The sequence below is a fragment of the Bombina bombina genome, chromosome 11 (genome assembly GCF_027579735.1).
Source record: "Bombina bombina isolate aBomBom1 chromosome 11, aBomBom1.pri, whole genome shotgun sequence".
Classification (NCBI taxonomy): Eukaryota; Metazoa; Chordata; class Amphibia; order Anura; family Bombinatoridae; genus Bombina; species Bombina bombina.
This window is the reverse complement of record NC_069509.1, coordinates 155,873,782-155,888,902: the sequence shown is the minus strand read 5'-3', so window position 1 is coordinate 155,888,902 and position 15,121 is coordinate 155,873,782. Positions and strand designations below refer to the sequence as shown.

The 15,121-nt window shown below is 38.2% G+C and overlaps 1 protein-coding gene across 1 annotated transcript in view; it reads right to left on the bottom strand.

Annotated features, from left to right (window-relative positions):
* Positions 1-15,121, bottom strand: part of UBE2I (ubiquitin conjugating enzyme E2 I) — a 49,806-nt gene that overhangs the window by 14,203 nt on the left and 20,482 nt on the right. Inside the window, exons 2-3 of the mRNA XM_053695123.1 lie at positions 11,399-11,475; positions 4,262-4,345 (exon numbers count right to left, since the gene is read on the bottom strand). Of these exons, the coding sequence (XP_053551098.1) occupies positions 4,262-4,345; positions 11,399-11,464 (150 nt within the window). The 5' untranslated portion in view covers positions 11,465-11,475. The remainder of the gene's footprint in view (positions 1-4,261; positions 4,346-11,398; positions 11,476-15,121) is intronic.

Genomic DNA, 15,121 nt, shown 5'->3' with positions numbered 1-15,121 from the left:
ATCAGTAATTTCTCCCTCAGACAAAACCTCCCTGGCCCCCTCAGATTGGGTTAGGGGCCCTTCAGAGATATTAATATCAGCGTCGTCATGCTCTTCAGTAACTAAAACAGAGCAGCCACGCTTACGCTGACAAGGGTTCATTTTGGCTAAAATGTTTTTGACAGAATTATCCATTACAGCCGTTAATTGTTGCATAGTAAGGAGTATTGGCGCGCTAGATGTACTAGGGGCCTCCTGAGTGGGCAAGACTCGTGTAGACGAAGGAGGGAATGATGCAGTACCATGCTTACTCCCCTCACTTGAGGAATCATCTTGGGCATCATTGTCATTATCACATAAATCACATTTATTTAAATGAATAGGAATTCTGGCTTCCCCACATTCAGAACACAGTCTATCTGGTAGCTCAGACATGTTAAACAGGCATAAACTTGATCAGAAAGTACAAAAAACGTTTTAAAATAAAACCGTTACTGTCACTTTAAATTTTAAACTGAACACACTTTATTACTGCAATTGCGAAAAAACATGAAGGAATTGTTCAAAATTCACCAAATTTTCACCGCAGCGTCTTAAAGCTTTGAAAATATTGCACACCAATTTTGGAAGCTTTAACCCTTAAAATAACGGAACCGGAGCCGTTTTAAGCTTTAACCCCTTTACAGTCCCTGGTATCTGCTTTGCTGAGACCCAACCAAACCCAAAGGGGAATACGATACCAAATGACGCCTTCAGAAGTCCTTTATAAGTATCAGAGCTCCTCTCACATGCGACTGCATGCCATGCCTCTCAAAAACAAGTGCGCAACACCGGCGCGAAAATGAGACTCTGCCTATGCTTTGGGAAAGCCCCTAAAGAATAAGGTGTCTAAAACAGTGCCTGCCGATATTATTATATCAAAATACCCAGATAAAATGATTCCTCAAGGCTAAATATGTGTTAATAATCAATCGATTTAGCCCAGAAAAAGTCTACAGTTTAAATAAGCCCTTGTGAAGCCCTTATTTACAATCGTAATAAACATGGCTTACCGGATCCCATAGGGAAAATGACAGCTTCCAGCATTACATCGTCTTGTTAGAATGTGTCATACCTCAAGCAGTAAGAGACTGCACTCTGTTCCCCCAACTGAAGTTAATTGCTCTCAACAGTCCTGTGTGGAACAGCCATGGATTTTAGTTACGGTTGCTAAAATCATTTTCCTCATACAAACAGAATTCTTCATCTCTTTTCTGTTTCTGAGTAAATAGTACGTACCAGCACTATTTGAAAATAACAAACTCTTGATTGAATAATGAAAAACTACAGTTAAACACTAAAAAACTCTAAGCCATCTCCGTGGAGATGTTGCCTGTACAACGGCAAAGAGAATGACTGGGGTAGGCGGAGCCTAGGAGGGATCATGTGACCAGCTTTGCTGGGCTCTTTGCCATTTCCTGTTGGGGAAGAGAATATCCCACAAGTAAGGATGACGCCGTGGACCGGACACACCTATGTTGGAGAAAAAGACCTTTACATTTTATTAGAAGGCGGGGGATGGCAGACAAAGCCTTTAGAATAGAATCAGAAAAATAATCCTATAAATTCCTAGGTATATCTTGTACATTATATGTTAAAAGAATAGCAATAGATAATGCATAAATACTGATGGACTCTGCATGTAAAAATTTATCATGATAACGTATTACAAACCATAGCTAAAAGATAAAAATTCATAACATTAAAATAAATGAACTTAGCTTTGGTAGGACTGATATCAGTCATCAGGAATCCAACAGTGTTTTCTGATACAGGAACAGTTTGAGATATCTTGCAAATGTAAGAGAAAAAAAAAAAAAAAAAAAAAAAAAAAAAAAATAATTTGGGAAAAAAAATGCAAACAAAATAAGCCTCTGAAAACCAGAATGAAATAAAGACTTAAATAATATCAGAAATCTGGTGCCAAGTATGATGCCCACAACAGACAAAATATTTTTTGGCGCCAAGAATGTCTGCAACAAACACGAGCATCATAGATGACGCAACTATGTGAAAATTCTCGGCGCCAACAAAGACGCTGGAAATGACGAAAATACGTCAAACGTAATTCTCGAGCAAAAAAAGTCTCGCGCCAAGAATGACGCAATAAATTATAGCATTTTGCGCACCCGCAAGCCTAACAGCCCGCAATTTAGAAAGAATGTCAATTAGAAAATTGAAGGTAAGAATTTTTTTTTATTATGCATTTCTCAAAATGAAACTGACAGTCTGCAAAAAGGAAATATACTGATAAACCTAAATCATGGCAAATAGAAGTACAAACATTATATTTAGAACTTTACAAATAAAGTGCCAAACCATAGCTGAGAGTGTCTAAATAAAGGAAAATCTACTTACCAAAAAGACACTCCTCTACATAAAGTAGATAGCCAAACCAGTACTGAAACGAGAATCAGCAGAGGTAATGGTATATAAGAGTATATCGTCGATCTGAAAAGAGAGGTAGAAGATGAATCTCTACGACCAATAACAGAGAACCTATGAAATAGATCCCCGTTAGGATGACCATTGCATTCAATAGGTAATACTCCCTTCACATCCCTCTGTCATTCACTGCACTCTGAGAGGAACCGGGCTTCAGCATGCTGAGAAGCGCATATCAACGTATCCAGTAATCCAGCACAAACTTAAACTTTGCCTCCTATGGAGGTGGTGAAGTAAAACTGAATTGTGGGTGTGGTGAGGGGTGTATTTATAGGCATTTTGAGGTTTGGGAAACTTTGCCCCTCCTGGTAGGAATGTATATCCCATACGTCACTAGCTCATGGACTCTTGCCAATTACATGAAAGAAAAAAAAGAAAAAAAAAAAAAAAAGAAATGAATATAAATAGGAGTACAGAGTGTGGATTAATTCAGTTTGGTCGGATATCTAATATCTGTGACTAATTCCACTATCTATGCACTCATATCAATATCTAAATCTTATTGCCATGTATTTCCTGGGACTGACTGGTTCTTTAACCCCTTTTTGCATATCAGACATTACAATTTATTATTAGGGATGCACTGAAAAATTCTGGACCGAAACCAAAAATTCAGGATGCCCTTGGCAGAAAACAACTTTTTAAACAAAATTATTTTAAAATAGTTTTTTCTATAATTTTAATAATTTAAGACTTAATTAATCTGAAATAAAAAAAAAAACAAAAAAAAACTACAAAACCAATAAAATATATAAAAACTATTGAAAGTAACACCAAAATTGGACAGAAAATAAAAATCTATTAAACTGTTTGTTATATAGGATTGAATGAAGAATATTATATTATTGATATTCATTTAATATCAATATACATTCAGTTCTATGTAACAGAATCAGATTTAACAGATTATATATATATATATATATATATATATATATATATATATATATATATATTTTTTTATTTTTTTTTAACAATTATCCAAATAAAGTATAGTCCTAGAAAACTAACAGTAAGTCAAGTAATGAACTCGAACAGCAGCTCTAGGCTAGCATCAAATTTGAAATATGTTACACAATTTTACAGAAAAAAAACAGGCAAAAAGAACGAAACCGAAAATGCCATTTTCAGCTGAAACTTTTCTGCGGCTAAAATTTCGGTGCATCCCTAAAATTTATTATGTACAGTGGTATCAAATGATTGCCAGAGATAAGCTACAGCTACTCTACATAGTCCATTACTGCAGTGTGGTATTGGCATTAGAAAGGGAATCAGTATTGCCTTAAAGTGACATAACTTCTTTTTCCCCTTTCACAATTTAGAAAGAGCATGCAATTTTAAACAGCTTTCTAATTTACTTCTAGTTTTCTTCATTCTCTTGATATCCTGTGCAGAAAAGCATATCTAGATAGGCTCCGTAACTGCACATAGCAATGCCACCAAACGCACATCTATTTCTTTAACAAAGGATGAAGCAATTTAAAATTGGAATATTGTATTCTTTACCTGAATGAGAAAAATAAAATAAATTGGGGTTTAGTGTCTCTTTAAGTCTTTCAAGTTGCTATTTTCAAATGAATACAAACCTTCCTATAGAACATAAAACTAAGAAACCCACAACTACACATCATGCGGATGGAAATGAGCATTGTTTAATAGTTTGTAACCTTGGCTGGATATTATAAGGCTTTTTTATGCCTCTATATAGATGGCGAACCTTGGCAAATTATTGTTTTTGGGTTGGGGGAATTGGCAAATTATTTTTTTTGGGTTGGGGGAAAAAAAAAAAATAACTTACTCCTTTCTTTCCTGGAATTGCACATTCCCAGTTCATCAAATTCATTGTGCCATCTGGATTTTTTGTTGGTACTGCAACAAACCCCTTCAGAAGGAAAAAAAAATAAAAAAAAATGCAAATGTCACTAAAAAATGTTTAGTGGATTTGTAGACTCTGAAGCCTTAAGAGACAGTCAACACTAAAATTGTTATTGTTTAAAACTTCTTTACTACTCATTCCCCAGCTTTGCACAACCAATATGTATATTAATATACTTTATAACCTGTAAAACCTATAAAATATCTGCCTGTTTCTATGCCACTACAGACAGCCTCTTATCACATGCTTTTTTTTTTTTTTTTTTTTTAATTAATTTATTTTTTATTAGCTTTTCACAAGTTATTTAAAGGGGCAGTCAAGTCCAAAAAACAAAAAACTCATGATCCAAATAGGGCATGCAATTTTAAACAACTTTCCAATTTACATTTATCACCAATTTTGCTTGGTTCTCTTTGCATTCTTATTTGAAAGCTATACCTAGGAGGTTCATGCCAATTTCTAACTTTGAAGGCCGCCTCTAATCTGAAAGCATTTTGACAGTTTTTCACCACTAGAGGGCATTAGTTCATGTGTTTCACATAGATAACATTGAGCTCACGCACGTGAATTTACAGAGGAGTGAGCACTGATTGGCTAAAAGGCAAGTCTGTCAAATTAACTGAAATAAGGGGGCAGTCTGCAGAGGCTTAGATACAGGGTAATCACAGAGGTAAAACGTGCATTATTATAACTGTGTTGGTTATGCAAAACTGGGGAATGGGTGGTAATAAAGGGATTATCTATTTTTTTTAAACAAATTCTGGTGTTGACTGTGCCTTTAAGACTTAGCACAATACACGACTTATCTATTGACTCGCATTTAGTACTGATCAGGGGGCTATCAGAAGGTGCTTAGATACAAAATACATAGGAAAAAAAAAAAAAAAAAAAAGTGCATTAAAGGGACATTATACACTCATTTTTTCTTTGCATATATCTTTTGTAGATGATTTATATAGACCATAAAGTTTTTTTTTTGTTTTTTTTTAATTAAAAAACAAAACAAAAAACAGAATTTATGTTTACCTGATAAATTTCTTTCTCCTACGGTGTATCCGGTCCACGGCTTCATCCTTACTTGTGGGATATTCTCCTCCCCCCACAGGAAGTGGCAAAGAGAGCACACAGCAGAGCTGTCCATACAGCTCCCCTCAGGCTCCGCCCCCCCCAGTCATTCTACCGACTGTTAGGAGAAAAAGGAGAACCATAAGGTGCAGTGGTGACTGTAGTTTACAAAAAATAAATTTAAACCTGACCAAAATGCCAGGGCGGGCCGTGGACCGGATACACCGTAGGAGAAAGAAATTTATCAGGTAAACATAAATTCTGTTTTCTCCTACATTGGTGTATCCGGTCCACGGCTTCATCCTTACTTGTGGGAACCAATACCAAAGCTTTAGGACACGGATGAAGGGAGGGAACAAGTCGGGTAACCTAAACGGAAGGCACCACTGCTTGCAAAACCTCTCTCCCAAAAATAGCCTCCGAAGAAGCAAAAGTAATGAATTTGTAAAATTTGGCAAACGTATGCAGTGAAGACCAAGTCGCCTTACAAATCTGTTCAACAGAAGCCTCATTCTTGGAAGCCCATGTGGAAGCCACAGCTCTAGTAGAGTGAGCTGTAATTCGTTCAGGAGGCTGCCTTCCAGCAGTCTCATAAGCCAACCGGATGATGCTTTTCAGCCAGAAAGGCAGAGAGGTCGCAGTCGCCTTTTGACTTCTCCTCTTGCCAGAATAGACGACAAACAAGGACGATGTTTGTCTGAAGTCTTTAGTTGCTTTTAGATAAAAATTTAAAGCACGAACCCCATCAAGATGGTGTAACAGACGTTCCTTGTTAGAAACTGGATTAGGACACAGAAGGAACAACTATTTCCTGGTTGATATTCTTATTGGAAACCACTTTTGGAAGAAAACCAGGTTTGGTACGTAAAACGACCTTATCTGTATGAAACACCAGATAGGGTGAATTACACTGCAAAGCAGACAATTCAGAAACTCTTCTCGCAGAAGAAATAGCTACAAAAAAAAAAAAACTTTCCAAGATAGTAACTTAATATCTATGGAATGTAGAGGTTCAAACGGAACCCCTTGAAGAACTGAAAGAACTAAATTTAGACTCCATGGAGGAGCCACAGGTCTGTAGACAGGCTTGATTCTGACTAAAGCCTGTACAAACCCTGAATATCTGGCATGGCTGCCAGACGCTTGTGTAACCAAACAGACAGAGCAGATATCTGTCCCTTAAAAGAACTAGCTGACAGACCTTTCTCCAATCCTTCTTGGAGAAAAGATAGTATCCTTGGAATCCTAATTTTACTCCATGAGTAACCCTTGGATTCGCACCAGCAAAGATATTTCCGCCATATCTTATGGTAAATACCAAGTCCTGCGTGGCCAAGCAGGAGCTATTAGAATTACCAAAGCCTTCTCCTGCTTGATCCTGGCTACTAGCCGGGGTAGAAGGGGAAACGGTGGAAAGACATAAGCTAGATTGAGCGACCAAGGCGCTACTAAGGTATCTAGTCTACCAATGTCGCCTTGGGATCCCTGGACCCATAACGTGTAGCTTTGAAGTTATGACGCCATCAGATCCAGATCTGTAATGCCCCATAGCTGGGTCAGCTGAGCAAAAAACCTCCGGGTGGAGTTCCCACTCCCCCGGATGGAAAGTCTGAAGACTCAGATAATCCGCTTCCCAGTTGTCCACTCCTGGGATGTGAATTGCTGATAGATGGCAGGAGTGATCCTCTGCCCATTTGATGATCTTGGATACCTCCCTCATCGCCAGGGAACTCCTTGTTCCCCCCTGATGATTGATGTACGCAACAGTCATCAAGTTGTCCGACTGAAAACTGATGAATTTGGCCTCCGCTCTCAATTCCAAAATTTTTATCGTGAGAAGAAATTCTTCCCGAGACCATAGACCCTGAACCTTTAGGGACTTCCAGACCGCGCCCCAGCCTAAGAGGCTGGCGTCGGTCGCGACAATGATCCACTTCGGTCTTCGGAAACTCATTCCCTGAGACAACCACCAGAGGAGTGAGTCTCTGGTTTGCTGGTCCATCTGAATCTGGGGAGAAAAATCTGCATAATCCCCATTTCATTGTTTGAGCATGCACAGTTGCAATGGTCTTAAATGAATTCGAGCAAAAGGAACCACGTCCATTGCCACAACCATTAGTCCTGTTACCTCCATGCACTGAGCTATGGAGGGTTGAGGAATGGATTGAAGAACTCGACAAGTGTTCAAAAGTTTTAGTTTCCTGACCTCTGTCAGAAAGATTTTCATTTCTACCGAGTCTATTATTGTTCCCAGGAAGGGAACCCTTGTGAACAGGGACAGAGAACTTTTTTCTATGTTCACCTTCCACCCATGAGACCTTAGAAAGGCTAGAACAATGTCCGTATGAGCCCTTGCTTTGTGAAAAGACGCCTGTATTAAATGTCGTCTAGTTAAGGTGCTACTGCAATGCCCCTTGGCCTTAGCACCGCTAGAAGGGACCCTAGCACCTTTGTGAAAATTCTCGGAGCAGTGGCCAATCCGAAGGGAAGAGCCACGAACTGGTAATCCGAATGGTTTCCATTTGGAATGATGGAACTCTGAGCAATTGGTCTAGGATCCTTAAATCCAGAATTGGCCTGAAAGTTCCTTCCTTTTTGGGAACTTCAAACAGGTTTGAGTAAAATCCCAGTCCTTGTCCTGCTGTTGGAACTGGGTTTATCACTCCCATTTTTAAAAGGTACTCTACGCAATGTAAGAATGCCTGTCTCTCTATCTGGTCTAAAGATAAGCGAGACAAGTGGAACCTTCCCCTTTTGGAGGAAGGTCCTTGAATTCTAGAAGATACCCCTGAGAGACAATTTCTAGTGCCCAGGGGTCCGGAACATCTCTTGCCCAGGCCTGAGCAAAGAGAAAATCTGCCCCTACTAGATCCGGTCCCGGATTGGGGGCTACCCCTTCATGCTGTCTTGGTAGCAGCAGCAGGTTTTTTGGCCTGTTTACCCTTGTTCCAGCCTTGCAATGGTTTCCATGCTGGTTTGGGCTGGGGTGCGTTACCCTCTTGCCTAGTGGCTGTAGAGGTAGAAGCCGGTCCGTTCCTGAAATTGCGAAAGGAACGAAAATTAGACTTATTTTTAACTTTGAAAGGTCTATCCTGTGGAAGGGCATAGCCATTTCCCCCAGTGATATCTGAAATAATTTCTTTCAACTCTGGCCCGAATAGGGTCTTACCTTGAAAGGAATATTAAACAATTTTGTTTTGGACGACACATCCGCCGACCACGATTTTAGTCAAAGCGCTCTACGCACCACTATTGCGAAACCAGAATTTTTGCCGCCAATTTAGCTAACTGAAAAGCGGCATCTGTAATGAAAGAATTAGCCAACTTCAGGGCGTGAATTCTATCCATGACTTCATCCTAAGAAGTCTCCTTCTGGAGCGAGTTTTCTAATTCCTCAAACCAAAAAGCAGCTGCAGTGGTTACAGGAATAATACAAGAAATTGGTTGAAGAAGAAAACCTTGTTGAACGAAAATTTTCTTAAATAAACCTTCTAATTTTTTATCCATAGGATCTTTGAAAGCGCCACTGTCTTCTATTGGTATAGTTGTGTGCTTAGCTAGCTTTGAAACTGCCCCCTCTACCTTAGGAACTGTCTGCCACGCGTCCCTTCTGGTGTCAACAATGGGGAACATTTTCTTAAATATAGGAGGGGGAACAAAAAGGTACACCTGGTTTCTCCCACTCCTTATTCACTATATCCGCCACCCTCTTAGGTATCGGAAACGCATCAGTGTGTACTGGGACCTCTAAGAATTTATCCATTTTACACAATTTTTCTGGGACCACCAAAGGGTCACAATCAAGAGTAGCCAGGACCTCTTAAAGTAGAGCGCAGAGGTGTTCTAGCTTAAATTTAAATGCTATGATATCAGGCTCTGCCTGCTGAGAAACTTTTCCTGTGTCAGAAATTTCTCCCTCAGACAAGCCCTCCCTCACCGCCAAGTCAGATTGATGTGAGGGCACTACAGATAAATTATCCTCTGCGTCTGCTTGCTCATTTTCTGTATTTAAAACTGAGCAATCACGCTTCCTAGGAAAGCTGGCAGTTTGGATAAAAATGCTGCGATAGAATTATCCATTACTGCTGCTAACTGTTGCATAGTAATCGCAATTGGTGCGCTAGATGTACTGGGCATCGCCTGCGCGGGCATAGCTGGTGTTGACACAGAAGGAGAGGAAAGCAAGCTATTTTCACTACCTTCAGCTAAAGAATCATCTTGGGCTATATTTTTAAGTGTGATTGTACTGTCCTTAAGCTGTTTGGACGCTATGGCACACTTCACACATAAATTTAATGGGGGAACCACCCTGGCCTTTGGACATACAGAACATAGGCTAACTGAAGACTCAGACATGTTTAACAGACTTAAACAGAACTATTATGCAATAAAAATTATTTTTGACAAAAACGTTACTGTCTCTTTAAATAATTAAAAAGCACACTTTTTTACTGAAATATCAAAAAACCATGAAATAAACATCCGATTTTAATGAAATTTTCACCACAGAGTCTTAATGCTTTGAAAAGATTGCACACAAATTTTCAGATCAATTAACCCCTTAATGCCTAAACCGGAGTTAATAACAGTTATTAACCAGTTAACACACTACAGTACTAGCCACAGATTTCACTGTAGCCTTTTACCTTCATTAGGGATTATTTTAGCAGGAAATAAGCCTCCCTGGAGTCTTTTATGATGCCTCTCGACTCCCCACATGAAGTTGCATGGATTGCCTAGGCAAAAACAACTGCACAATTTAGGCCTAAAGATGAGGCCTCCTCCCTCTTCATTCTAGAGTGGAGGGGCCTTTCTGACTAGATTTAGGTGTCTTAATAAGTGCCAGGCCGAAATTAAACCCCAAAAGTGTTTTAAAGTCTGAAAAAACACCTTATTTATAGTGAAAAACATGCTAAAAAGCAATCGATTTTAAAGTCCACAATAGTGTCAACCAGCATAGAGCCCTAAATATAAGCCATCATTTTATACAGAGTCTATTAGAAGAAGAAAAAAAATGGCTTAGCAATCCCAGAGGGAATTTCTGACAGTCTTCTAGCATTACATGGTCTTGTTAGAAACATGACTGATCATACCTGAAGCAGATAAGCCTGCAAACTGTTCCCCCCAACTGATGTTGTCTGGTTAACAGTCCTGCGTGGGAACAGCAATGGATTTTAGTTACTGGTGCTAAAATCACACTCCTCTCAACAGAAATTTTCATCACTTTCTGCTGTAGAGTAAATAGTACAAACCGGCACTATTTTAAAATAACAAACTCTTGATAGAAGAAATAAAAAACTACAACTAACACCACATACTCTTTACCACCCCCGTGGAGATGCTACTTGTTCAGAGCGGCAAAGAGAATGACTGGGGGGGCGGAGCCTGAGGGGAGCTATATGGACAGCTCTGCTGTGTGCTCTCTTTGCCACTTCCTGTGGGGGAGGAGAATATCCCACAAGTAAGGATGAAGCCATGGACCGGATACACCAATGTAGGAGAAAAGTATAGTTTTGCTTATTTTAATTAACATTGCTCTGATTTTCAGACTCCTAACCAAGCCCCAAAGATTTATGTGAATACCGTCAGCTACCTTCTCCAGCATGCTCCTGTTTGTGTAAAGGGTCTTTTCATATGCAAAAGAAGGGGGGGGGGGGGGGAGTCTTACCACTTGCAGTGGGCTTTCCAACTACCTTTTCAACAGAGCTAAACTGAAAGCTTCTAAGTAAGTTTTTAAACAGTTTTATACTGGATTTTTATATCAGTATCTGTGCATCTTATTCTTTATAGTAGTGTCTATTACATGCACTTATATGAAAAAGTGTTTACTGTCCCTTTAATATAACTTAGCTATGCAAAACTGGGGAATGGGTAAAAGGGATCATCTGCCTTTTTAAACAAACATTCTAGTGTAGACTGTTACTTTAGTAGACAACGTATATTGTTCATACCACGTAATGGGGATTTTAGACATTTTTGCAGTTTGATACTTACAAATGGGTGATCTTTTCTCCATGCTTTCCTCTCCTGTGCAAGTCTACTAAGGGCTATGCCTGACATATTTCAGATTTCTGTAAGAAGAAAAATAATAATAATAAATATATACACATATACATAAATACTAGGGTTGCACCGATACTAGTATCGGTACCGATACCAAGTATTTGCATGAGTACTTGTACTCGTGCAAATGCACCGATACTTAAACCGATAACTCCACTTCCTAGCCATATGCTATCTTGTGGCGTTTTTTTAAACTGCATGTTCCCATTTCATTTTAAACTGGAGTGGAGACTAAACTAAAAATTGTTTACTACTGTTCTGCCAATAAAAATTGCTGTTATTTGTATTATTGTAGGAGAGATCACTGTACCTCGTTCAGACAAACCCCTGAAGTACTGGGCACTTAATAAACTAAGATTTCCATCTCTGGCTAAAATGGCCCAAAAAAAAAAAAAAAATTATATATATATATATATATATATATATATATATATATATATATATATATCCCCTATTATGCAGTAGTGTGGAAAGTGAAAGACTGTTCAACTTAGAGTCGAACCTCCTTACTGATAGCAAAAACACTTATAGCTGAACATGCAGAGATGCTTCTAACTTGCCACTAACTTGAAAAATTATTCTAATTGCTAGATTGCCTTTTTTACTGCTAGTTCTCATCTTGCACAATTATGTTCAAAACATACTGTACTCTGAGGAACATCTATAGCCAGGGCTGGACTGGAAATAAAAAGCAGCCATGGAAAAATATGAAGACGAGCCCTATTTCCGTTGAGTCGGTAGAATGCACGTCACATTTTTCTCATAGGGGTTTTACTGGGACACTCCTTCCAATATTTTTTCAGAATTAAATTATATTACTTTGTATTAAATACAAAATGTTAGATTGATGTTATATAAACAGCCCTACAACCCAATTGCATCACCCCTTTAAATTTAATATTTTATTGTAATATATTTTTATTTATAAACATGTTCTGTGAACTTTGTGACAAATAAAAACTGTTTTATTATTCCATAATGTATTTTGAGTTACAGTCCTTTATAAATTATAAAGAAGGAATCTTAAATAATTAGTCTTTATTGTGCTTGGTAAACGGTCACATGACATTAAAAAAAAAAAAAAAGTATCGGTAACTGGTATCGGCGAGTATTTGAACACAAGTATCGGTACTTGTACTCGGTCATTAAAAAAAATGGTATCGGTGCAATCCTAATTCATACACACAGGTATATAAATTTTGATACTGTGGGGAGTAGGATTCAAAGAATATACAGGTAGCCCTCAGTTTACGCCAGGTTTAGGTTCCAGGAGGAATGGTTGTAAATTGAAACCCAGTTTATAATGTAAATCAATGGGAGGTGAGGGAGTTAAGTTCCAGACCCCTCTCAAAATTGTCATAAAGTAACACCTAATAAATTATTTTTAAAGCTTTGAAATGAAGACTTTAAATGCTAAACAGCATTATAAACCTAAAAATATAATTGTATCAAACTAAGTTTAATGAACAAAAACATTTTTTTCTACTATCAGTTCTCTGAAATGCATAGAATGCATTGCTTAACAAAAGCTTTTCAATAGCAGTCACATGACCAAAAAAAAAAAAAGTTGTTATTCTGAAACACCGCAAATTGAACCATCGTAAACCGAGGGCCACCTGCATTAAAATAATCCAGAGTGCCACAAACCAAGAACTCAAAACCCACAGGACATTACATTTATAAATCTATTGAGAGATATCTATCTCAGGTACATGAAAGTCAAATTAACTTAGAGTATGGAGAGACTTTTCTCAATTTATTTACATTATTAAATTTAATTCATTCTCTTGATACAATTTGTTGAAAACCATGCCTAGGCAGGCTCAGCAGTAGCAATGTACTATTGGGCACTAAGTGGCGATTGGTGGCTACACACATGTCTTATTAGCTAACCAGATGTGTTCAGCTAGGTCCCAGAAGTGTATCGCTGCTCCGGATTAGACTTAAAAGGGACATGAACCCCCCCCCCCCAAAAAAAAAATTAAAAAAAAAAAATTCTCTCATGATTCAGATAGAGAATACCATTTTAAACAACTTTCAAATTTACTTCTATTATTTAATTTGCTTCCTTCGCTTGATAACCTTTGATCTAGGCAAGGTCAAGAGCAGCAGAGAACCTAGGTTCTAGCTGTTGATTGATAGCTGCCTCTCCCCCCTTAATCCACCCTAAATGCCTCAGATAGGCTAATCCACCTCTCCCGACGCTCTGTATCTGCTGCAGAATTAAATTCAAAATTCTCACTCTGACCTACAAAGCCCTTACCAATGCAGCCCCCCCTCCCATACCTGTCCTCACTCAACAAATATACTCCAGCCCGCCTCTTAAGATACGATTTATTCCTTGCCTCTTCTACCATCACCTCCTCTCATGCTAGACTACAGGACTCTCGGGCAGCACCAACCCTCTGGAAAGCACTTCCTCGAGCTGTCAGACTTTCCCCCCAACCTCTCCTCCTTTAAACGCTCCCCAAAGACCTTCTTGTTCAGGGAAACCTATCACCAACTCAGTAACTAATGAATTCCACACTTACATCATTCCCACCTTTGCAGTCCCTACCTCCTGTTTCTCACCCTCCTACCCATTTAGATTGTAAGTTCCCACGGGAACAGGGCTCCCAATTCCCCCTGTATTTGCTAAATTTTGTCTGGTGTCTCATATTGTACTGTCCGTTTATCTTTGTTACCCATGGACAGCGCTGCGGAATCTGTTGGCGCTTTATAAATTAATAATATATATTTTGAGTGTGATTGGCTCACCCATGAGTTCAGTTAGAAACCATTAGTGCATTGCTGCTCCTTCAAAAAAATTATACCAAGAGAATGAAACAAATCAGATAATAGAAGTAAATTAGTAAGTTGTTTAAAATTGTATTCTCTATCTGAATCATGAAAGAAAAAAAAAAAATTGGGGTTTCATGTCCCTTTAATCCCCTGCAAAAGGGGTTAAAAACAGCGAACGCTTATAGGTCTGTTACATGGAAGCAGAAGAGCATTTTATTGTTGCACTTTTATGCCGTTTTCTTTCAGCACTCAGATTATCAAGGCCACAGCGCTTGCAATTAGCAGCAACCAGTCTGATATTTCACATATAATAAACCTACTTAGATTAGGAATATAAAATTAGCAGATCTGAGATGGTCAAGCACAAAGCAGATACCTTAGAGCAATAAGATTTATAAATACGGGTATTTTAAATAAAATAGCTGCTCTCTAAAATGAAGAATATTCTTTTGAACTCCCCCCCATCCCAGTTACTGCATTTTCTTTAATCTTGAACATGTGCACCATCTAGTGTTTGAATTTAAAAAGCGCAGAACACAAAAAAAAACAAACATTTTTTAAAGCAACTAGCAACAGTAAGTAATACTACAAAAAAAAGTGTTGTTAAAGGATCACTAAATACAGTAGATGTACACAGGATTTTTTGAAGCTGTAATCAGCTTTATTTTTGTCATCTATGTAATTGTAACACTTATTAGTAATGTTAACAGTACTAAAAACCAAAAAATATCCCTTTAAGAGACATGAAGTGCAAATTAAATCGCTAGCAGCAATGCAAAAAAACAAAAAAAAACAAACACACAACTTTAAAAACATACAATTAATAACTTAGTAAATAACAAGGTTTTTGTTTTTTAACTTGGTACTGAAAAC